This window comes from Argentina silus (assembly GCF_951799395.1).
Source record: "Argentina silus genome assembly, chromosome: 3".
Classification (NCBI taxonomy): domain Eukaryota; kingdom Metazoa; phylum Chordata; class Actinopteri; order Argentiniformes; family Argentinidae; genus Argentina; species Argentina silus.
The window spans coordinates 8,787,202-8,812,201 of NC_139657.1; the positions used below are offsets into that span (position 1 = coordinate 8,787,202).

General features: G+C 47.8%; 1 protein-coding gene across 1 annotated transcript in view; it reads right to left on the reverse strand.

Annotated features, from left to right (window-relative positions):
• Positions 1-388: 388 nt before the first annotated feature.
• The window catches only part of sema3d (sema domain, immunoglobulin domain (Ig), short basic domain, secreted, (semaphorin) 3D), a gene marked incomplete at its 3' end in the record, with an annotated part of 65,010 nt that continues 40,398 nt past the window's right edge, over positions 389-25,000 (reverse strand). The window contains exons 18-19 of the mRNA XM_083665720.1: positions 22,920-23,373; positions 389-666 (exon numbers count right to left, since the gene is read on the reverse strand). Of these exons, the coding sequence (XP_083521846.1) occupies positions 389-666; positions 22,920-23,373 (732 nt within the window). The remainder of the gene's footprint in view (positions 667-22,919; positions 23,374-25,000) is intronic.

Sequence of the window (25,000 nt, forward strand, 5' to 3'; positions counted from 1 at the left end):
GATGTCCTGTACGGCTGGGAGCTTGTTCCCTGTGATGTACCTGTACTATGCTGTCTTTACCACCCTCTGTAGGGCCCTACAGTCCTGGGCGGGGCAGCTGTCCTACCATTTACATTTACATTTACATTGATGGCATTTAGCAGACGCCTTTATCCAAAGCGACTTACAACAAATACATTTGTTTAAGTAATTGAATCATCTCTCCATCAGTCATCAGAAGATAAAGCAATCAGTGCTCAGACCAGGGGCCATTGGCAGTCACAATGCTAGAAGAAGATATTATTTTTTTATTAACAGGGGGGTAGTGGGGGTGAAGAGGTCTTTAGGAGGGACCGTTAAGATGTAGCCTGAAGAGATGGGTCTTCCATCTACGGTAACGGTAATCGTATCAGGCGGTGATGCAGCTGAACAGGATGCTCTCGATGGTGCAACTATAGAAGTTGGTGAGGATCTGAGGGGCCGTGCCGAATGTCTTCAGCCGCATGAGGAAGAAGTCTTGATCGCTGTGCCAGTGTGATGAAACCACGTCAAGTCCTCTGTGGTGGGTACAGTACACCGATGAACTTAAAGCTACTGCCCCATTGTTGTGTCCCCCACAGGAGAGAGGGAAGGAGTGGGCGAGGGAGTAGATAGAGGGGTAGCAAGTGGAGGAGAGGGAAGTGTATACTGTAAGCAAGGAGACGAGTGTGAAAAAGGGTCAAGAATGCTGCAGTGTGTATTCGCTTTCAAGCCATTCACCTTTCCAGGAGGGCTGTGCTGAGTCGTGTCTATATATACCCACTGACAGGGAGGCTTTGGTGTCCACTCAGCTTACCGCACTACATCATACTGTAACTGACTAGATGTATGTGTGTGTGTGTGTGTGTGTGTGTGTGTGTGTGTGTGTGTGTTTGTGTGTGTGTGTGTGTGCGTGTGTGTGTGTGCGTGTGTGTGTGCATGTATGTATGTAGGTATGTATGTAGGTATGTATGTAGGTATGTGTGTATGTATGCTTGTATGTATGTATGTATGTATGTATGTATGTATGTACATATGTACGTATGTATGTATGCATGTATGTATGTATGTGTCTCAGGGGAGGCTGGTAGAAATCGGAGGACGGGCCTTTTGTAATGCATGCAGCGGAATGAGGAGCGGTATCAAACACGTGCATTGTACAATGAGCCCGTTCTCCGATGTCTAGCTCCACCCGCCTCCATTGGTCTCCAGTGGTGATGCCAATGATGAAGCCAGACCACACCGTGAAGTAGAGTGTAGAAACGAATTGGAGAACATAAGAGTGGGGATTCAGGAGAAGAAGAGGGAAGAGGGGCTGTAGATGAGGGATCTGAGAGAGACTTTTGCTCTTTGTGGTGGAATGAATTGTTTCAGGAGTTGCATTCAAGTATGCCCCTCCCTCCTAATTCTTCGTGACCCGAATTCACAAGTCGCTATTAATGGACAGCTGAAAACACAATTGTGTACCGTAACCAACAATGTTGAATGGGACAGGAACACATCTATAGAGCGCTGTAACAATGCCAGAGTAAACAATCTATTGAAATGTTGTAAGTGGCCGTGACCCTGACCCTGACGCTGAGGTTGAGAATCAGGGGTACGCAGACATAAGGGCTACAAGGACATCACACACACACACACACACACACACACACACACACACACACACACGCGCACATACACAAACACACTCACATTACGCACGCATGCATGCACGCACAGACACGCATGCATACAAGCACACACACACACACACACACACACACACACAGACACACGCACGCACACACACACACACACACACACACACACACAGACACACACACAGACAGACACACAGACACACACACACACACACACACACACAGAAAGCCCCAGACACCCAGGCAACAAGCAGCCTGCGATATGAATAGCTCATGTCAGGCTTTTGAGAGTATACAGCCCTGGTCACATTTCTACTCCAGAGAGAGAGACGTCTGCTCTGTAACAGCAAAGCCTCACTTACCGGACTGTGACACATTGGGTCGGCTTCCCGGACTAGCCCTAATGCTACTTGAATTAATCCAGAGTAAAAAAGTGGATTTCAGAAACGAAGCGATTAAGTTCTCATTGCTTAGTGCTGGACTATGGAGTCCCTCACTGCAATAAGTAAGGTTTCATCAGATGTTCTGTGTGCTTCAAAAACATGGGATGGAACAGAAATTGCAATTGTTTGTTATGGAGAGCACTGGAACGGACCTGTCACATGACACACTGGGAGGGTCAGGAGTAGGAAAGATTTTGTTTGACAAAAACAGACCTCGAAGCGAACTCTGTACAAACACGTGTTATTGGGAAAAATCAGCATGATTCTGCTGCAGAAGCCAAGTGAAAGAAAACCTGAAAGGCAGTTTCCATGACTTCAACACAAATAAAAAAGCAGATGATTCCTCTTAATCCAGGACTCAATTGGCATGTCTAAAACGCAATCTGTGGTGTTCATGGGTCATTTCCCAACATTGCCATTGACCATCTGCACCAATCTGAATACAAACCAACCTCTGGCTAATTTAAGACTTCGCTCAGATCTACATGAGGAAGAATCTTCCTTCTCGAAATCAGACTTTTGAAATATAGACTAGGGAAAGTCTGCGACTATTTAAACCATGTAATGCAATTCCAGTTAGTCCAGTTGTTCAAAAGCTCAATTTAGTCTAGGATTAGGCTTAATCTGTTTTCCGGAAACCGGCCCATTATATTCATTGTTACAGTACTGCACCTACAATGACACGTTATGCTCTATGTTTCAAACTTGAGGCGACACTCCAGGTTATGTATCAGTTTAATGTCAATAACAGTAAAATACGCAACACGGTGATACAAGATGCTGTGCTAAACTCTGAAGAACTGGTACAACACTCACACCTTAGTGCCGTACTTTGTTGCCGATGCGCTGTCTGTTTCTCAGAGGTGCTCTAGAAAAGGTAGCCATGCAAAACGACTCCAGAAATGATTTCAATTGGGTGTAGGCGTGTAGTTGACCGGTCCGGTAAAGCTGTCTTATCCGTGGTATACCTGTCAGGTGGGGGTCATAATACCTGTCAGGTGGGCTAACCCATCCATCAGCTGCTGCTGGCTCCGAGGGTCTCTGTCACCCTACACCGCATTCTCACATCCCCCCCCCCCGCCCCCCTCATTACCTCTTCCTCTCATTTTCTCTCTCCGTCTTACCCCCCCCCCCCCCTCCTCCCCCTCATGCCCTCCAGGCTCGTTCCTTCTTCCCCTCTCTCTCCTCCTCTCTTTCCTTCCCCCCAGACTCTATCCCCTTGCTCCCTCCCTCCTCTCCCCCAGGCTGGCAGTTAAAACGGGGCTTGGCTCAGGGGAGGCCATTAACCGAGCCTGCTTCAGCCCTCCACCCCCACCCCCACCCCCACCCCACCAACCCCCACCCCCCGACCCCCCTAAAGCCCCTTCCACTTAACGTCCACTGTGACTGGTGGTCACCAAACAGAGATCAGTTATGACACGGTTCAACATTCATCCCCCCCCACCACACACTTTGTACTCTCCCTCTAAACATGCAGGTGAAATGACGTTTACCTACTTTCACATGTCAACCTGACTGGGATCAGCTGTGCGTGCCTCTACGTGTACAGTAAGGTGGTGGTTCAGGTCAGAGGCAGAGGCACGATGTTCTGATGTGTCTGGAGCCGTGAGGAACAAAGGAGAGTTCCAACAATGGTGCAGAAGATCTTCTTACTGCTTCATCTTTATTCTCACGTTTGGACAAGTTGAAAAGTTCATGTCAATGTCACTGTCTGGTGCACATTCCTCTCAGTGTTACGAGTTTCCTATGATTTGGTGTGTGTGTGTGTGTGTGTGTGTGTGTGTGTGTGTGTGTGTGTGTGTGTGTGTGTGTGTGTGTGTGTGTTTGTGTGAGAGAGTTTTATTGAGTGGGTGGGTGGGTGGGTGGGGGAAGTGTGTGTGTGTGTGTGGGGGGGGGGGGGTAATCATGCTTCACCACATGGCCAGAGTCTGGACAGCTGCGCTGGCCACAGACTTCTCTCACACACACACACACTTCTCTCCCTTCCAGAAAACACAGGGAGACACAGCCCAGGGATTTCCTCCCGTCCACAGGGCTTTAGCAGGGTGCCTGTCTTGCGTGTGGTCTGTAAGGCAATGCCCTTGTTATGCTACAATACGTGCCCAAGACCCTTACCTCAGGATTTACATGAGAGGGCGGCAGTTCCTCTCACACACACACACACACACACACACACACAGCCACAATGCCACCCTGCCAACACAAGGTGGTAAAGCATCACGAACGAACACACACCCAGGCTTCTCACGTTGCGTGTCGTGGGGGACGAGACAGAAACATACACACACACACACACGCACACAGACACACACACACACACATTTGTCACAGAAAGCGGATTATAGCCACCCACGTCCTGGCTAAGGAGAAGCTTAAGTTACCACTGTTAAGCAAAGCTAAGGAGAGGCTAGGGTTACAGCTGTCGAGCAATGCTGATAACATCAGTCATAGTGTTAATGTGGCATAGGGAGAGTCAGCTAAGGACATCTCCCCACGTGAAACTAGCTTAGATTACCATTACCTCTGCTCTCTGAGAAAACATAGAAACTAGACCCTAGTTACCATGCTGGCTCGCGCACGCACACACACACACACACACACACACACACACACACACACACACACACACACACACACACACACACACACGGACACACGGACACGGACACACGGACACACACACACATATATAAACAGTCACCGAACACTTTATTAGGACCACCTGTAAAGCTTCTCATAGTGGAGGTGGTGTAATGGTGTGGGGAATGTTTTCTTGGCACACTTTGGGCCCGTTAATACCAATCAATCATCGCTTGAATGCCACAGCCTATTTGAGTATTGTTGCTGACCATGTGCATCCCTTCATGGCCACAATTTACCCATCTTCTAATGGTTACTTCCAGCATGATAATGCACCATGTCACAAAGCAAAAGTCATCTCAAACTGGTTTCATGAACATGACAATGAGTTCAGTGTTCTTCAGTGGCCTTCCCAGTCACCGGATCTGAATCCAATAGAACACCTTTGGGATGTGGTAGAACGGGAGATTCACAGCTTGAAAGTACACCTGAAAAATCTGCAGGAATTGCGTGATGCAATCATGTCATCATGGACCAGAATCTCAAAGGAATGTTTCCAACATCTTGTGGAATCAATGCCATGAAGAACTGAGGCTGATTTGAGAGCAAAGGGAGGCCCTACCCAGTATTAGTATAGTGTTCCTAATAAAGTGTTACGTGAGTGTCTATATATAAAGATAAACACACATGCACACACATACACGCACACACAGATGCGCATGCACACACACACACACACACACACACACACACACACACACACACACACACACACACACACACACACACACACACACACACACACACCATTAGAGCTGAAACAACAAATACCTAACCACATTGCTATTTCTGGGATCTCTTTTCCACGGCAAATCAGAATACATTATTAAACTAAAAATGCTGATATAAAAATGAAGACCAGAAAAAGAAAAAAAAAGACGTTTTTTTGGCTGAACGATATCGCTGGGAACGGGCTGAGAATCAATGTTACTCTTGGATACCCATGGAAGTGATGCAGCAACAACATGTGCTCGTGGTATGGCAAGGGTAATGAGAGAAGGACCAGTTCCATCTCTACCAGGGGGAGGCTGTCCTCCGATGTCTACCTCCACCAGCCTCCCCTGCTCTCTCTCCACCTCTCCCAGCCGGCGACAGCCTGTGATGGGGCTGTGTCACTCAATTAATTGAGTGTTCAGTTTGACAGGAACCTGAGCCCGGACCACAAGCCCGTCCTGTAAAAGAGGATCAGTGTTCGAGGGGATTAATGCAGATCAGATGAAGACGTCTCAGGAAGTGTCTGTCCGGTGGAGGATCCAGTCCAGTAACGGAGACCTCCAACACAACCACTCCCCAGAGACAGCTCTCCTACAGGGGGGCTAAGAATAAACCACCCTGTATTATCACCTCAGAGAGGGGAGGGGAAGGGAAGGGAAGGGAAGGGAGGGGGAGGGGGGGGCGGAGGTCAGTGATATGGGTGATGACCGGCTGGTCGACACACTACCCTCATACTGGCTGGACAACTTCATAACCTCACACGCGCACGCACGCACGCACGCACGTACAGGCAGACAGACAGACAGACAGATAGACACACACACACACACACACACACACATACACATAGACAAACATAGACAGACAGGCAGACAGACACACACACACACACACACACGCACGTACGTACCCTTCTGATGGCCTCCCAATCTCTGGCATGTAGGGGTTATGGCGTTTAGGGTCTAACCTCTTATTTTTAGTTTGAGTAAACACTCGCCTGTGCTTCAGATGTCCATCATCACCAGGAGGAACGCTGAGCATGGGTGTGTGTGTCCGGGGGGGGTGGACTGGGGGGGGGGGGGGTTTGGAGGGGGAGATGGAGGCTGGACGGAGAGATGGAAAAGGAGGTGTGTGTGTGTGTGTGGGGGGGGGGGGGATAAGAGTGGAAGGAAGGGGTTGAAAGAGGGGGAGTGGGATAATTGTTAAGTTAGGTGACGGAGGGGGAGAGAGTTTTAAGGGCGCCCGTCTGCATTCTTGGGCCTAGATTCACCAAGGACCCGGGGCTATCGTTTTAGCTAATTACAGGACAGGCTTAGTAGTCTCTACACTACTGTACATTTACTACTGTCACTATAAAAGCCCTTATCTAGTCCCTCATCATTTAGTAGATGACACAGTTCAGTGACTTTGAACCTGTCTGGTGGACAGTGGGTGAGAGATGTACAACAACAACAACAACAACAACAACAACAACAACAAAATCAACATCGCAGTGGAAAAATGTGACCTAGCCTGCTCATATGTCACACACACATACACACACACACACACACACACACACATACACAGACACAGACACAGACACAGACACACACACACACACACACACACACACACACACACAAAGTTCACACGTCTGTAGAGGTCGTGACCTGCAAATAACGACTCTATTTCCTCTGCAAACCAACACCAGGGCTGCGTTCACAATCCCTGAAAATGGTTGCAAAAAAAAATAAAGCTTCCCTCGTGGAAACACCGCTTCATGTAATGAGCTCTTAAAATACCTTTGAGAAACAGACATGGAGACACTTCACACCGTCCGTCTTTGAACTTGTGAATAGGGATGTGAGTAGCTGAACAGTGGCTGTGGGAGAGGAGAGTAGGTATTACCTGTGGTAATAACATCAGATAATCAGCCCTGCTATTGAGGGTAATTGGGGAAATGGGATCCGCTATGGTCCTCTGGCAGGTTACCAACCATCACAGTACCACTGTTGTCTCGAGAGCATGATGGGATGATGCGATGATTCACGGGTAGATTACAGACAGACAGACGCACACACACACACAAACGCACGCACATGGACACGTGCGGACACACACACACACGCACACACACATACGCACACACACACGCACACGCACGCACACACACACACACACACACACACACACACACACACACACACACACACACACACACGCACACACACACACAGCAATAGCCTTGCTCATCATCTGTTTCCGTCATCTACACACTGCGACAGGGTCCTCCTCCTGAAAGCTGAGTGGACACCAGTGCCAGTGTATGAGATGGAGAGGTGTGTTAGTGGCAGGTGGTTAATGGAGGACAGTATTCTCCTGTGTACTGTAAGTAAGGCAATGGAGACGCATGCAGCACATCACATTACAGTGACTGCATCACATTACGCTCCCTGGGTCATTATAGACTCACCCAGAGAGGGATCCAACTCTGTTTAACCTGGTCGTTTACATAATGAGACTGCCTCCTCCCACTCCACACACACACACACACACACACACACACACACACACACACACACACGCACACGCTCAAGCAAGCACACACCACACACACACACACGGACGGGGGGGGGGGGGGGCAGGACATCACACTGATCAATCACACACATGCACATATACTACACACACACACACGCACACACACACACACACACACGACACATGGGGTGTAATGACCTATTAGCATATACTTTGCATAAATTAGCCACTGTGGAGGGTATGGAGGACATCTGTAGACCAGAGATGTGGAATATGATCCATCTCAGTGCACCGCACAGGGTGTAGCCCCACCCAGTCATAAACCAGTTAGTGGCCAATCGTAAATTAGCACCATGTCAAAGCTTTATTTTTTTTAACCATTCATTGGTAAAGGATGAGAATCTTACCCGATTAACTGTTACCAAATACTTTTTTTCTCTTGACCTGAAAATACGTATATTTGGTGTCCATTTGGTGTCTAATGTGATGTGTCTATTGTCCTCTCAGAGAAGGACATCATATAATAATATCTGCCATTTAGAACCACATTATAAATGCCATTTATCTGACGCTTTTATCCAAAGCAACTTCCATTGCAGTGAGTGCGTACATTTCAGTATAGTTGGTCCCAGCGGGAATCAAACCCACAGCCTAAGCGTTGTTAGCGCCATGCTCTACCCACTGAGCCACAGAGGACCACAGTTGGTCTCACAGTTGATCTCGGAGACCCAACACGAGGAGAAAAGGAACAGTGAGCAGCTGGAGGAGCTGTTCTGTATGGGTCGCGTGACATGAGAGGTTCAAGTGGAAATGTGTTTTGCCATTCGTAAAGCAGAACCTGACTTAGGTTTCAACTGTTGTTTACAACTTTAGTTGGGTTTTTTTCCTCTCTCTCTCTCTCTCTCTCTCTCTCTCTCTCTCTCTCTCTCTCTCTCTCTCTCTCTCTCTCTCTCTCTCTCTTACATATGCTATTTTACTCCTCTCCTTCCCTGACATCTGTAGGGCATTTCAACCCTGTGAATACAAAGTATCCCATTTCTGGAAGGTATTTGAAATGGACACTATATCTAAAATGAAAAAAAACGGGATTCTGTCAAATGTTGTCCTTACAGTATGCTACTGGGCGGGTTCAGCTGTGGTACAGTACTGTGTGTGTGTGTGTGTGTGTGTGTGTGTGTGTGTGTGCGTGTGCGTGCAGGCGTGAGTGTGTGTGTGTGTGTGTGTGTGTGTGTGTGTGTGTGTGTGTGTGTGTGAGTGCGAGCGTGCATGCACGACTGTGTGCGTTCGTGCGTGCGTGCGTGTGTGTGTGTGTGTGTTTATTAACCTTCATGCTCCTCTAAGTGTAAAAGGGCTTTGTGCCAGGATGGTGTTGGGTTTTAACACTGTGGCTACATTTGGCTATAACTGTCTGCTCTTACATGCCTGGGCTAGAATAGTACCTCTCAAGTGTTGAAAACCATACAATCTGTTTACTACGCAAACTAATCTAATGGTCTAATGGTGTGTGTGTGTGTGTGTGTGTGTGTGTGTGTGTGTGTGTGTGTGTGCATGTACACTTCTGCGTGTGTGTGAGCGTGTGTGCATGTGCGTGTGTGTATACACTTCTGCGTGTGTGTATACACTTCTGCGTGTGTGCGTGCATGCATGCATGCGTGTGCGTGCGTGTGTATGTGCATGTGTGTGCGTGCGTGCTTGCGTGAGTGTGTGTGTGTGTGCGTGTGTGTTAGGAGACCCTGGCATCACATTCAGGTGGTGGACAGGAGTTTGACCGCCTTGAGGCTCCTCTATGACCAACGGGCTCATGGATCTGGGCACCACATCAAACACACAGCCATATGGGTAAGGTTACCACACTGATAGGAGCCAGCACTCCCAGAGAGAGAGAGGGAGAGAAGGAGAGAGAGAGAGAGATAGAGAGAGGGAGAGAGAGAGACAGCGAGGGAGAGAGAGAGAGAGAGAGAGAGAGAAAGACAGAGAAAAGGGGAAAGAGAGACAGAGAGGGAGAAAGAAAGAAAGAAAGATTTGACATGAGTCATGTTTTCAAACTCCAAATTCCCAATGTCCTTCGGTCTCAGGATGTGCGTTTCTTGTGTTAGCACCACATCCCCCTCCCCTGCCCCCCCCCCTCAGGCAATCACACTCTTAGACACAAAGAACAATACACACCACCATGTGCCTGTGAAGATTAACACAATGAATGAGTTATTGATGTCAAAATCAATTAAGACATATAATTAGGAGAACAGCCACTGCAGGTTTATCACATTAAACCTGGCTCCGGCATGATTTACCATTCATGAAAACACTGAGCCACCAGTCATTGACGAACTGGCTATGAGCCACTGGACTCGAGAAAACAGCGCATTGTGCTTGTAAAACGATTAAATCAAAATTCACGAGCGATGATGCAATGTTTTCGATGTGGTGTCATTGTTTAGCTCGGGCACACAATAGGCCCCTCACCCAGACCGTCCGTCCTGAGGTGAGAGGCATTCATCAAACAGACGTTTGAATAGATTCTCTCCTCTTGAATACGCTTCGCCCCGCAAACGCATTCGCTTTCAGTTTTAAACCCGATATCGAGGATGATGGCCGAGTCCCAACGACACGATTCATTACCGTAACGCTCTGAAGTGACAGGCACCCTGCTTCATCCGCTAATTGCAGTGTCGACACAATTAGGAAGTGAATGGGGCCGCTTCCTCCCCCTCTCCTCCTATCTCTCTGTTGTCTCTGTTGTCCATTCTGCTCAGTGGAGTTGTATCCATAAACAATGCCTGGACTGCTTTAGTGATAAAAACTTGATGAGAACAACTCTCGTCCTCAACAGCCCTCTCTCTCTCTCTCTCTCTCTCTCTCTCTCTCTCTCTCTCTCTCTATTTGTCTCTCTCTCTATCCCTCTCTCTCCCTCTCTCTCCCTCCCTCTCCCCCCCTCTATCTCTGTTTCTCCCTCTCCCTCTCTCTCTATCTGTCTCTCTCTCTCTCTATCGCCGCCTCTCTCTATCTCCCGCTCACTCTCTCTCTGTCTCTCTCTCTCTCCCCCCCCCTCTCTCTCCCCCCTCTCTCTATCTCCCTCACTCCCTCTCTTTCTATCGCTCCCCCCCTCTCTCTATCTCCCCTCTCTCTATCTCCCTCACACTCTCTCTCTCTGTCTCCCCCCCCCCTCTCTCTCTCTCGACCCCCAACCCTCGATGGTGTGCCCTTATTTACTCTTGTTTTCTCTAATAAAACCACCTTTAAAGTGTGTTCTGCGACTGCTGTTGTTCATTATTATTGTTTGGTTGTTTGCTTGGCCGTCCTCTCAGCGGTTATGCAACCTTCCCTCAGCGTTGGCCATGCAAGCAGACTTAAAACAATTAGCCCCTGATCGGACTAAAACAGTTCTCTCTGGAGCTGATCCATATCAAAACAGAGCGGTACATTGTGTATTTGCACGTGCATAAAGAACAGATTGTTCAAGCCCCTGAAGTTCATCTAATTTCTCAATCGGAAATAAACACACACACACGTGCTCATGCACACACACGCACGCACACACACACACACACACACACACACACACACACACACACACACACACACACACACACACACACACACACACACACATACAGGGATTACGTAATTCCAAGTGTCCATTGATACGGTCGATTTAAACAGTCAAATCAATGTATATGATTGATGTCTTGTACAATTTGTACCCCCTAATAAGGAGGATGGTGTCCATGTACCGTATGTAAGGTCATCATAACCACATCTGATATCCTCTAAACATCAGACATGTAGCTACAGTAACACGAGCTACAGTAACACTACTACTCAGGTCTGGTGTCTGAAACACATGCACAGCACAGTGTGAGTCTGTCCAAGTCAGGGGTAGTATCAGCTGCAACGCATTAGCAAGTGAGGTGTGCAATGCTATGGACAGATAGCCACTGGCAGAGTCCCCTGAGTATTTGAAGGGTTGTGTGGTTCCTCTCTAAGTGTGTGTGTGTGTGTGTGTGTGTGTGTGTGTGTGTGTGTGTGTGCGTACGCTTGTGCGCGTGCGCGTGCGCGTGTGCGTGTGTGTGTGTGTGTGTCTTAAGTATTTTCCAGGGGTGTGGCCTGTGATGAGTGATGAGTGGTGAGTGGCCAGCATTGGGAGATCAAAGGCTTAGATGAAACGGTTGTCGCTATGACAGCTGCGGTGATTTGGATCTCCACTTGATATGGTTAAGGCTCGGTAGACACCTTGAGTTACTGTAACAGGGGCAGACAGATTGCAGTGTGTCAGACATAGCTCTGGTGCAGGAGTTAACAAGAAATGAATAAAATAGAACAAGAAATGGAATAGAACAAGAAATAGAATAGGCATCCAATAGGATAAACATCCAACAGAAAATGTGTGTTCTGGTAAAGTAGTATTTGACAGGGTTAGGGTTAGGGTTAGGGTTAGGGTTAGAGTTAGGGTTAGGCAATGGAAGGGGTGTGTTAGTACCAGTGAGTTAGCGTATATCTGCAGCGATACGATCTGCCACCACCTCTGTAGAGGGTTCCAGACACGTGCTAGCAGGCTGTAGAATGATACTAATCCCTACACGACCGGGTACCCCCTCCTTCTCTCTGCCACCTCTCCTGGCCCTCTTCTCCTCTCCCCTCTCCCCTCTCCCCTTTCCCCTCTCCCCTCTCCCCTCTGGTCTCCCAACACCTGATATCTCTGATACCTCTAACCACGCGCCAAGTGTTCCACTTAGTCTCAGAGATCAATATGACGAGAAAGCCTCTTTCTCTCTCTCTCTCTCTCTCTCTCTCTCTCTCTCTCTCTCTCTCTCTCTCTCTCTCACTAGCACTTCCAAAGTTGTTGACTCCCACCCAAAGGTCCTTCAGCGGTGCTGGGCGACCCTCTGCCCTCCACCACGCTCCCTGCCCTCTCCACACTGGTCGTCCAGAGACCCTCCAGTGCCCTCAGCACCACAGCTCTCCCCAGCTGAGGCTGGCCCTAACTGGGAGGGAGAGGAGCAGAGACGCAGGGGACAGATGGAGGCTCTGGGGGTGTAATCTCTACCTCTGTGTCACTGTGCCAGTATCATGAAGGCCAACAACACACTCAGATATACTTGACTAGATCCCACAGCACAGAGCAGGCAAAGACTGATCTGTTCATCTGTGTCAATGTATCAGCCTGTCTGTCTCTGTCTGTCTGAACCTTAACAGTTGTACTGTCCTGTGTATGTTATACACACTGAAGATGCACTAAAGAATCTTTCATTCCGCGAAGTATTTTCCATTGAGTTGCTATGTAGAGTAAGGATATGTGACCAATTGGAAAAAAGATTAAAAGGCTAAGGGTCAATGAAGTGTGGCACCAAACTGTAGAGAATGCTGTATCTATTACATGGTCATGCACACAGGACTCTCTCCCCTGGGACAGTCAGGGATGCCAGGAGCAACATGAGACACACACGCACACAGGCACGCACACGCACACACACACACACACACACACAATGACCATGCGCATGGGCTTTATTCAAGCATTGCATGCACAGCACAGGCCCAGTGTCCAGACATCCAAACAATCACAATATAATCGTGAGACAGAATAATCCCTGAAAGCCTCAATTGACGTGCGTGTGTTCAATCTGGTACTTAATTTGTAAAGTACATGAACTTGTAAACTGTGTTTGTTGTTTTGGAAAGCATAAATGTCTATTTGGCCACAATATACATTAGTAGCTAGGTAAATGGCAAGGCCAATGGCAATGGGAATTTGAAACAAACTTCAAATCTGAATGTTAGCAGAAAGATTTGGCAATTTTCACATTTTCATTGAAAACATGACTCCAAATCTGTGTAATCTGTGGATGTACATTCTAAAATAAACCACATTCCACTACTGGGCAAACATCGTACTGTAATCCAACAGTTTGTTTTTAGGGTTGGCCTGATCTAGTGAGAAATGACGTTCATCAGATCTTATCCTTTAACTGTTTACAGTCCACGAAAACCTATACGTAGGAATGGGCCAAATGTTTGTTGCTCACAGATGAATGTATATTTGCATGGGAACCTTTGCCAGGAATCATATGTGGTCCAGATACGTACAGTATTCGATGAATTGTGTCTTCTAATTTGTTGATATGACTGAAATCTGAACTAACCCCTCAAAGGTTAATTGAAGGACGTCTTGAGAAACGTTTGAGGAACACTTGTACGTGGTTGAAGCATAAAGGAAGTTGTACTTCGTGAGTTGGGTGTTTTAAGAGTGAGCTGAGGTTTCCACCACGCAGGGCAGACACAGGGCAGTGGAGCAGTGGAGGAGGTTCACGGGAGGTTCAAGGAAAGCAGAAGCAGCTTAAAGGAGATTGTTGCCAATTACCCGAGACACCTCACTTGCTCTCCCTCTTTCTCACCCCTTTCCTGGAGGCACACCTCACCTGCCCTATCTCGCCCCTGGAGGCACAAAGCCTCATGATCCTCCCAGACATCCACCAATCATGAACCAAGACCAGAACAACGAACAGTCCCCCTATTCCTGTGGAAACCAGCAAAGACAAACATGCCCTTCTGTGAAAACAAGAATTTTCCCTAGAGGAGAGGAGAGGAGAGGAGAGGAGAGGAGGGAAGAGGAAAAGAGAGGAGAGGAGAGGAGGGAAGAGGAGAGGAGAGGAGAGGAGAGGAGAGGAGAGGAGAGGAGAGGAGAGGAGAGGAGAGGAGAGGAGAGGAGAGGAGAGGAGAGTTGCGCTACATGGAAACTTAGCAGCACTAGAATAACAGTCTTCAACAAGCTTTACTGAGGAACTGAGTTCATCTGTGGAACGTTAGCAGTCAGCAGACCCCGAAGACGGACCAGACCACCAGGGAATAAAGACCCACACTGGAGCATACTGGAGCAGGGATATCACCAACCCCTTTTTATGTAACCTTGGCCCCGGGCTTTCGTTCACAACGCATTTTACGCCTGGAATAACAGCTCAAACCTGGCCTTAGTGGCTGTGAATCTACTGAGTCAAGTATATCTACTGAGTCATTATTTGATTATACCTTTTTATGCAAATTACATGACTACGAGACGTAGCTCCGAATCAGAAACATGTGGTGCGCAAGCACCGGGGGGGGGGGGGGGGGGGGGGTGTTGCTGTGGGAAATGGCTATGCGACCGAAGTCTCTCCCAGTCTTTTTATTGTAAACAAAGTTTGATGTGTTTGGTCCACTAGACTTTCTTCCGAGCTTTGGCTGGAAGTGTCTGCGAACCACATTACTTTTTATGTGACGCACAAGCAGAGCTTACTGTGTCAGCAGATCACAGAAACACTGTATCAGGCGTAGGCTTTCTTCAGATCCCAAGGTCCCTTTTGAACTTTGGGGATCTAAGACGTGATCATCGACACCTACCCTTTTAATGTTTTTCTTTGTCGTGCAAGTAAGTATGTATAAAGGAAATATATTAAAAAGCAACACAGGTTAATACAGGGAAGGCACCTTTAACATACAGTAATCCATTTAAAACACAATAATGTCACACATTTTCCAGGAACCCACGGTCAAAGCTACTTCGTAGAAGTCCGCTGCAAGGGTTATGGGAATGTTGGCATTGACATTACAATGGAAATTGCATAAAAATTGAAAATTCTTTGATTACAACCGATATTACATAATCACCAATCCATTCCTAATGTCCATCGTTTGTATAGAAGTCCTACACACCAGTATGTGGCATTTACTGAAAACAGATACAGTGGGTTCTTTTTGGTACTTACCTCATTGAACTCAACACAGATAACAATATTACACCAAAATCATGAATATTGTTTCTAGTTTCAGTGAATCCCAAAGAAACCATAAGTAGTTCTTCAGCAGTTACATTTAGTTATGTAACTCAAATGTAACAATATAATTCCTATGTTTATACATATTAAATAGCAGACTGTAACATAAAGCATAAACATTTTTTTCTCATTCCTTGATGAAACAATGTCAGGACCTTTGGACTAGCTGGTCACAGCTAGTGCCTGATGTAAAATAAACTGTATCTACCAATATGGGATACTTGCTTATTGTGCCCCTCCCAAGTCCAAAACCATTTTAACCCTCTCTCTTCCTGTTTAAAAAGAGAAAGAAAATAGATCATTCCTCTCTGACAGGCAGTGTAAATCTTTCAAGAGGGCAGTACAGGCTCCAGACCACACATTCAATCAGTGTAATCAGCTGTCTCTCCCTGCTGTGAAATCCTCTCAATGCGTTTCTGTGTGATTGAGATTCCCATGTCCATGTGAAACGGAGAATTTCCCCTCTTCCTCGCCATCAACCTGTTTTTTTAAGCGAGGCTTTTTTTCAGTCACTGTGAGAAAATGGAGAAAGGGGTCCTGCTATGGTTGATGTACTGTATGCTGATGTTCCTGGTAATATTCCAGCTCCTGGTAATGTTCAATTCCTATAATAATAACTTACCTCAAAATACACCTTTCTGCAATTATTCAACTTTCAATGAGTACTTTCATTGAACAATGAACAATGGTTCACACACACACAGAGGCGAAGACTCCAAGATCATCTTCTGTTATTTTTGTAATTTCTTTAAACAGCAAGCAGGGGAACAAAGGTCCATCACATACATTTGACCACAACCTTCTTCAGTGTGTGGAATTCAAAATGGCTTCTAAACAAATTGAGGACTTATAGGGGATTTTATCCCCTCAAGTCAGGTAAACACATTGGCATCTTTTTTAAAGAAACTTAAAGAATACACTAGAACTTCAAAGCTGACTGTGATCATTCTGGTTCTGTCCCCCCTCATCTTGCCCACTTTAAAACCCACTCATGCCGAGATAATCCTGTGTAAATTGAGATAATGAAGCAGCAATGATTGAATGGGGAAGGAAGAATAGTCCTGCTAAACCGTCTCTCCCTCACCCTGAGAGCAGAGTTCAAAGGTCCGCGAGACTCTCTCTGATTGGGCGAGACTAACCCAAAACAGCATTATGTGTCAAACAGCACTCAGGCAGTTGATCAGACCTGAAGGAGAGCTCATCGGGGTTATCAACGAATCCACAACCATGACCCAACCATGACCGTTTCCTTTTGTCATCTTAACGACAATCAGCACACCCGTGAATAATAATCGTCCGTAAGGTCTGTAGCGTTTCCTAAGGCTTGTGTTGGGTTAGTCGTGTGATGGTGTGATGGCTGCTCCACCGTCTTCTGGGCAATCAGACACAGCTTTGATATGGGAGACATCTGAGCCTTACCCAGCAGCCTCGCTGTGCCCTCTGACCTCTGATCAGTGGAACATGACCGCGATCGGAATCCCTCTGGGAAACAGGATATGCATGGACGCACAACGCAACGCAACACCCGACACCCAATCAGCGTTGACCCCGGTTGGATTCGCATCACAAGTCAATCAATTACAGTGCCCCTGGGAATACACCAGTAGTAGTTGGCATTCAACTACCTATAGGCTATGTGCATGAAATATATCCCAGAAGAATTCATGTCAAGACCTATTCGATACTGATTTTCATGTCCAGATAACGATATGTTCATTGACAGATCACTATTGACCTTGCATTCCAAGGAAGAGGTAAGCAATTCTTCAATCTAGATGAAAATGGCACTTTTGACAGCTGTGGTTCTTATCTGAGGTGGAAAAGGTTGTTACAGTATCTGAATGAATGAGTAATAAGTCATGGAACTGTTCCAATCTTTCTGTGAATGAACTCAGAGTCAGCGGATGTGTGCGCGTGTGTGTGCGTGTGTGTGTGTGTTCGTGCGTGTGTGTGTGTGTGTGTGTGTGTGTGTGTGTGTGCGTGCATCCAGGCAACACTTCCCAGTGTTTCAAGGTATTCACTGTGCCCTGTGTGTCCTGTCCTGACACACACCCTCCTGTGAGGAGAGAGAGAGAGAGAGGGTGTACATCAGTAAATCACCCACAGAGAACACAGGTAGTCATTACCCGCTGGGACAGAACAACTGTTTCTGCCTCATACACACATACCTCCAGCCCCCCAGATATCCCCAGGCTGACATCAATACCGCCCTGCCTCGACAGCTCACACACAATCCTTCGCTGTTCCCTACCCGGAGCCCAGAAGTTCACTGTCAACACCTGACAAACACACACATCTGCGCTGCCGTAAATACCCTGTAATATAGGCCCTGGAACACCTTGCCAGCCTGACATCTCAATTCCGCTTTCTTTTTTTCTTGTTTTTTTCTGTTCATTCTTCCTGTCATGCGGTTTGATATCTTGATTCTAGCGTAGAGAGCTTTGGGAGTTTTTTCCGAGTTTTTACAGAGAGTGTTTACGGAAAAACATCTTAGTTTTGCATTCCTTCACATGATCACACCTGTATAAACTGACATCATTTATATGTGTGTATATATATATATATATATATATATATATATATATATATATATATATATATATATATATATAACTTCATCTCAGACATGAAGATAATGAATACAAAAAAAACAGAAAACAATTACATTTCCAGGTCACTGGGTATCGCTGGTCTACCATTAAAATAATGTCTCGGTTTGTTTATGCCTTTTATTGACCCAGTTCAAAATAGTCTACATCCAAGGGGAGGCTGGTGGAGGTAGAAATCGGAGGACGGGGCTCATTGTAATGCACGGAATGGAATGAGGAATGGTATCAAACACACGTGTTGAATGAGGAATGGTATCGAACACCAGATGTGATACCATTTCTCCTTCCGTCCCGTGCATTACAAAGAGCCCGTCCTCCGATATCTACCTCCACCAGCCTCCCCTGCTACATCTGCGATGACCAATTCGAAAACACAATATACTTCAAAAGCAGCGGTCTGAGTGAATTGACGGTCGGTGTTTTGTCTAGTCTCTCCTCTCCCCTCTCACTCCTCTGCGGGGGGTAACAGCAAGCCTCTCTCACTCATTACACCAATCACATCAAATCACACACACACTCCGTACAGCTGCTGGGAACAAATAATTAACATTCTCCTTCCTCTCTCTCCCCCTCCTGTGTCCACCATGTGTCTGTCTGGGCAAGTCATCGTGACTCACCGGGGTTATTGAATCTGCAGGGGCTGACGGACTAGATGTAGGTTAAGTTAGCGATGCTCTGCGTTGTTTTAGTCATGCATAGTATCACGACGCGTTGTGACACCCTGACTAACCGGCTGACGTAGATACGTGGATGAGTCTGCACAGAGGGAGGAACCCTGTGACGAAGGATTAGACATGACATACATACACACACACACACACACACACACACACACACACACACACACGCACACACACACACATACACACACACATGCACGCACGTACATACACACACACACACACACACACATACACACACACACACTCCTCATTGAAACTTCAAGCACACACAAGCACACACACAGACACACAGACGCGCGCGCACCTACACACACACACACACACATACACACACACTCCTCATTGAAACTTCAAGCACGCACAAGCACACACACAGACACACAGACGCACGCGTGCGCACGTACACACACACACACACACATACACACACACACACACACACACACAGTCAGACAGACACATACACACACACACACACACACAGAGACACACACACACAAAAACACACATCATATCAGTGTTTTTCATCACGAAGGAACCCTGAGAGGTTCAGAGACAGGTGCTGGGCGCTGGGGAAGAGAGAGCAAGGGCGCCATTGAGGACGACGACTGGCCTTGGACCTCAGCTCAACCGCTTTTTTTCCCCAGAAATAGCCCCTTGCCCTAACCCCCGTACTCCTGGCAACGGCCCCTGCGATCCTAATCCTTAAGAAGTGCTGTGGTGTGTGGGAGGATGTTGAACTGGGATTGGTATTCTGTCTGGTATTCAAGGACCTTGGGGGAGGCTAACAACCAGACTGCCCTTGTTTTCTGCCTGTCCGGTTCTGTAGACCCCTGCTCCTCTGACCGGGCCCTGCCCATGCCCTCTACTCTCTCCTGTGTCTCCCCTTTTTTCTTTCTCTCTCTCTCTCTCACCCTCTCATCCACACTCTCTCCCCTCCCCTCACCCTCTGTACTCTACTCCCCCATTTCCTCTCCCCAATCCCCTTTCTTACCCTCCCTTACCCTGTATTTATACCTCATTTACCTCCCCCCCATCCTCCTTCTCTCTCTCTCCCTCTCTCCCTCTCTTCACTCATTTGCCCTCAGCGAACTAATTGACTGATAGTGTTTTGGATCTGAATGAGAGGGGACAGAGCGGGTGGTTCTCCATGTTGTGTAGGGGGAGGGCGGGGGGGGTGGGGGGGTTTGGGGGGGGGGGGTGCGTCAGTATGGCTGGAGCCACACAGCAGTACGGAAAGAGTGTCTGAAAACATGTTGAACATGCTCGGACAGCCGCGATTTCCGGCCTCATGTTGTTTCCGATACCTCTGAAACTAACAGTAACACCGACAGCAGGTCACGAGACGGCGTGTTCCCCGTGGGAGAACATTCTAATGATCATAACAATGCTATTGTTTCTGCCTTCTCTTGGTTATTTGATCAAAAATCAAATCATCCTCCTCTCATCCGATCCCCGGTGTGCCCTCCTCCTTGTTCCCTTTTTGGGAGAGATGGCGGTTTGTTCTGTGCAGCTGTATGATAAATAAACAATAGGCATGGAAACGCTCTCCAATGCACTTCATGAAATATTCATCATCTTTGTTATGGGACGGAGAGAGAGAGAGAAAGAGAGAGAGAGAGAGAGAGAGAGAGAGAGAGAGAGAGAGAGAGAGAGAGAGAAGTCACAGCGGAGAGGAGAAGAGAAATGTTTATTTTCTATCGGGACAGTGTGAGAAACATTACATTTTCAGCAATAAAAGACACATCTGTTCTGATTCGAAGCAATACAACGCGTTCAGGGTGTAGTCAGAGCCGACTGGATTAAGCGATTGTGGAAGCTCCACTTAGCCGGTTGCATGGATTAGTGGTGCCATCACCACAATCGCAATTTTCCAGTTTGTACACCAGAAGGGGGAGTGCTAGTCAGTGGAGGCTGGCGGAGGTAGAAAACGGAGGACGGGCCTCATTGTAATGCACGGGACGGAATGAGGAATGGTATCAAACACGCGTGTTGAATGAGGAACGGTATCAAACACCAGGTGTGATACCATTTCTCCTTCCGTTCCGTGCATTACAATGAGGCCCGTCCTCCGATTTCTACCTCCGCCAGCCTCCCCCCTGGTGCTTGTTATGTACGAGAGACTAGAGGCGAGGGGAAAATGCTAGGGTCCACAATGGAATCGGAACGAGAAGTTCAGTCTTCCAACGTAGAGATTTCTCCCATGTCTGAGAAATCTGATGACTCAAACCTTCCAGATCTGATGAATTTCACTACTCGTAAGTGAGAAATCGCATGAAATACAGTTTGCTCTGGTAGCAGAACTAGATCGCAATATCTGTACTATTATACAACACAAATGGGTTTCAGACAAGATGCCAGAGGTTGCATCATGTATGAAATGACAACACATCTCAAAATCTCATCGGAACAAACAATAAACACCTGTGACGTTATGACTGAAATATTTATATATATTATGATTTATTTCTCCAACCCAACCTTCCAAAAATAACATCTCTATCATCTATCTCCCATAGGCTACTTAAACTCTTACAGTGAGACACACAGACACAGACACAGACACAGACACAGACACACACACACACAGAATGAAAGACCAGCTGGAACCGAATCATCCTGACATCACTATGCAGTGTATGTGTGTGTGTGTGTGTGTGTGTGTGTGTGTGTGTGTGTGTGTGTGTGTGTGTGTGTGTGAGTGTGTGTGTACGTGTATATGTGCACGGCTGCTGCTGCTGCTATATCAGGAAAGGCCCAGCTGAGCAGAGCTGCACAAGTCTGTATGTCGATCTGTCCAACTTCCCTCCTTTTTTTTTTTGCTCTTCCGCTCTCTTCTTCTTTCTGCTCTTTCCTCCCCCTTTCATTTCCACATCAATGATGACACCGGAGCTTATTAGGGAGCTCAAACAACTCCTGTCGGATTTATTTAAATAACTTCCAAACAAGACAAAAAACACATCTACCTACAAAAAAAAAAAAAAGTGACATAACCTTTGTACAAAAATATGATACTTTACTTATCCTAAACATAATGCATGATTATCATTAATGGCAGTAAAATAGGTCCTAGCCGAGCCTAGCTAGAGTATGCTGTTTCTCCTGTACATGTTATAGAAGTATTTACAATCATTCAACATGAATGCATCTCTGATTAGAACACACAACACTGCCCTCTGGGCTTCGTCTTGGTACACTGTCCCAGTGGCCTGCTGACCGGCCCTGGTCTGAACACGCCGGACATGGACCGTATCAGGCGGGCTTTCACCTGTCTACGTCTTTTAAAATCAAGGGTGGAGGGATGGGAGCAAAAGGCGGAAATGACTGAAAATCTCTTTTTTTGAATGATTGAGCCCCGGTCTTAGGCTCTGAAGCCCGGTCTGTCAACAAGATCAGGGAGGTGTGTGAGGCCCGTGGGTCTCTGAAGGGGTTGAGTCTGGAGGGAGTGTTGAGGTGAGTAGGGTCCATGGCTGTGACATGTAGAACTGTGGGGGGTTCCTGTGTCTATTGTTTTCAGATGGTGTTCTACATTACTTTCCCCTGGTTCCCCTATTAATGTTCCCCTCTTCGGATCAGGGGAGGCTGGTGGAGGTACAAATCGGAGGACGGGCTCATGGAATGGAATGAGGAACGGTATCAAACACACGCTCACGCGTTGCCCGTCCTCTGATTTCTACCTCCGCCAGCCTCTCCTTGGTTCAGATCAAGTGATGATCGATGCTGATTCAGGCATTTCTGCCCTCCCAGCAGAAACCCACTCACCTCCCCACCTCTCTAACAAACATCTCTTTTGCCCCCCCCTCCCCCCAAACCTCCCTCTCACCCCCTCCTCTATCGCCTCACCACCTCCTCCTCTCACCCGCTGACCTCTCCTTCCTGCCTCGCCCCCTCCCCTCCCTCTCCCCCCCCCTCCCTCCCTCCCTCTCTCCATGGTGTCTCCTGTTTCGGCTCTTCTTCATTTCCTGCATGTGTTTCCATTTCCCCGCCCCCGCCCCCGCCCCTCGGCCCCTCCCCCTCGCCGGCCTCTTCTCCAGCCACAGCGAATCGCAGTACTCCTCCAGCGAGCCAATGGGAGAGCTCATGACGCGCAGGTAGTCCTTGTAGCGCTGGCGAGACTCCGTCGCCGTGGCGACGGGGTCCTCACCGGCTCTTGGGCGCCCGTGGGCGATGAGACGCAGCGTGAGGCGAAGGAGGGTGTGCGTGAAGTGTGTGTGTTCCTGGGCCACACACACGTAGACGCCGGCGTCGGCGGGGTGCAGAGAGCGGATCAGGAGACCCCGGTCGGTGCGGACCACTCGTTCGTCTGCCCTCACCTGAGAAAAGGGGGGGGGGGATGAAACACAAACACAAACACACTCAAGCATGCAGCGTTGTCAAGGGGACATTAAACATGTCCGAAGGGGACATTAAACATGTCCGTGTGGAGGTCATCCATCAACCGAAAGCAGGGACAGCCTGAGTGTTTTAGCTAAGAAACCAAACACCCATCAATGTCAGGCCATCACACAACACCAGCCCCGTACCTCCCACCCTGTTCGCACAGGCAACGCTGATCTGTATCCAAGGTGTGTTAAACCGCGGTAATGACCCTTACAACAGGATGCGCATTCAGGGTTTGGGTGCGGTCGGTCATTTCACGTGTGTGTGTGTGTGTGTGTGTGTGTGTGTGTGTGTCAGAGGTCACAGTGTGGTGTTGAGATATTTAGGCGCATTAGGGCTGTGTTAAGCAGGTTGGGGCATCAACTGTACAAGGTGTCTGTGTGCTCTGTGTGTGTGTGTGTGTGTGTGTGTGTGTGTGTGTGTGTGTGTGTGTGTGTGTGTGCGCACGTGTGTGTGTGTGTGTGTGTGTGTGTGTGTCGAGAGAAGGAGGAGCAGATACAAGGGGTTAAAAGTCCTAATGGTCCTCTCTCCATGCTCACTAACATCTCCCATGATTCATCAGGTGGCATGGCCGCTGTCAAGGCCTAAGACAACACAGCTGTGCTCTGGGGAAGAGTGTGTGTGTGTGTGTGTGTGTGTGTGTGTGTGTGTGTGTGTGTGTGTGTGTGTGTGTGTGTGTGTGTGAGACAGAGGACGTGAGGGATGGTGGGGGTGGTACTTCAAAGCATACCTTCCTGTGCTCTCAACCCCCCCCCCGAGCCAGGGGTGAAACTGATAATGGCGATAGTCAGGAACCTGAAGAGGAAAAGAGCTATCTGGTCTATGCATTAATAGCAGTTACGATGTGTGTGTGCGTGTGTGTGTGTGTGAGAGCGCACGTTTGTGCATGTGCCCTGACAGCGAAGATGTGTTGTCCAGCCAGAAGCAGGCCCTAGAGTTCTATAGGATATTATCCTTGAACCTGAATATGAATCACATCAGAGGATCCAGCGTTTCTCCAATCACTCATTCCTCTTAAAGGGATCATCTTGCTGAAGACGGCTTCACGGTAGGAAACGGTACAACAGCAGCATCCACGATCGGACGGGTCTTTAAATGAAGGACCCCCCCCCCTACGTTAATCAAAAACATACCACTACCGTTGTGTCAACTGTGTGACATCTGTCAGGCGACCCTGGAGCCTGTGTAAGGGGCGAGCCATGGGGGATATGAAGTCCCCGGTCCCACGTCAATTCTGCTCCCCTTCCTTGAGATCCCTTTCCCCCGATGGGCCAAATGACTGACTGATCTCTCTCTGTGAGTGGTGTTTTACAGGCCCTCTGGAAGGTGTCCATACGGTGGCGTCAGAGGAATAGAATTGTTTGGAGTGCGGTCTAATTGGTTCTCCTTGCAAACAGCTCGGAATTGAAATCCGATGGTCTATAAAACCATTCAGTCTCATCTGAGTCTGTGAGTACTATGAGACAGCTCTCTCTCTCTCTCTCTCTCTCTCTCTCTCTCTCTCTCTCTCTCTCTCTCTCTCTCTCTCTTTCTCTATCATTTACCATGAGGGTAGAATGT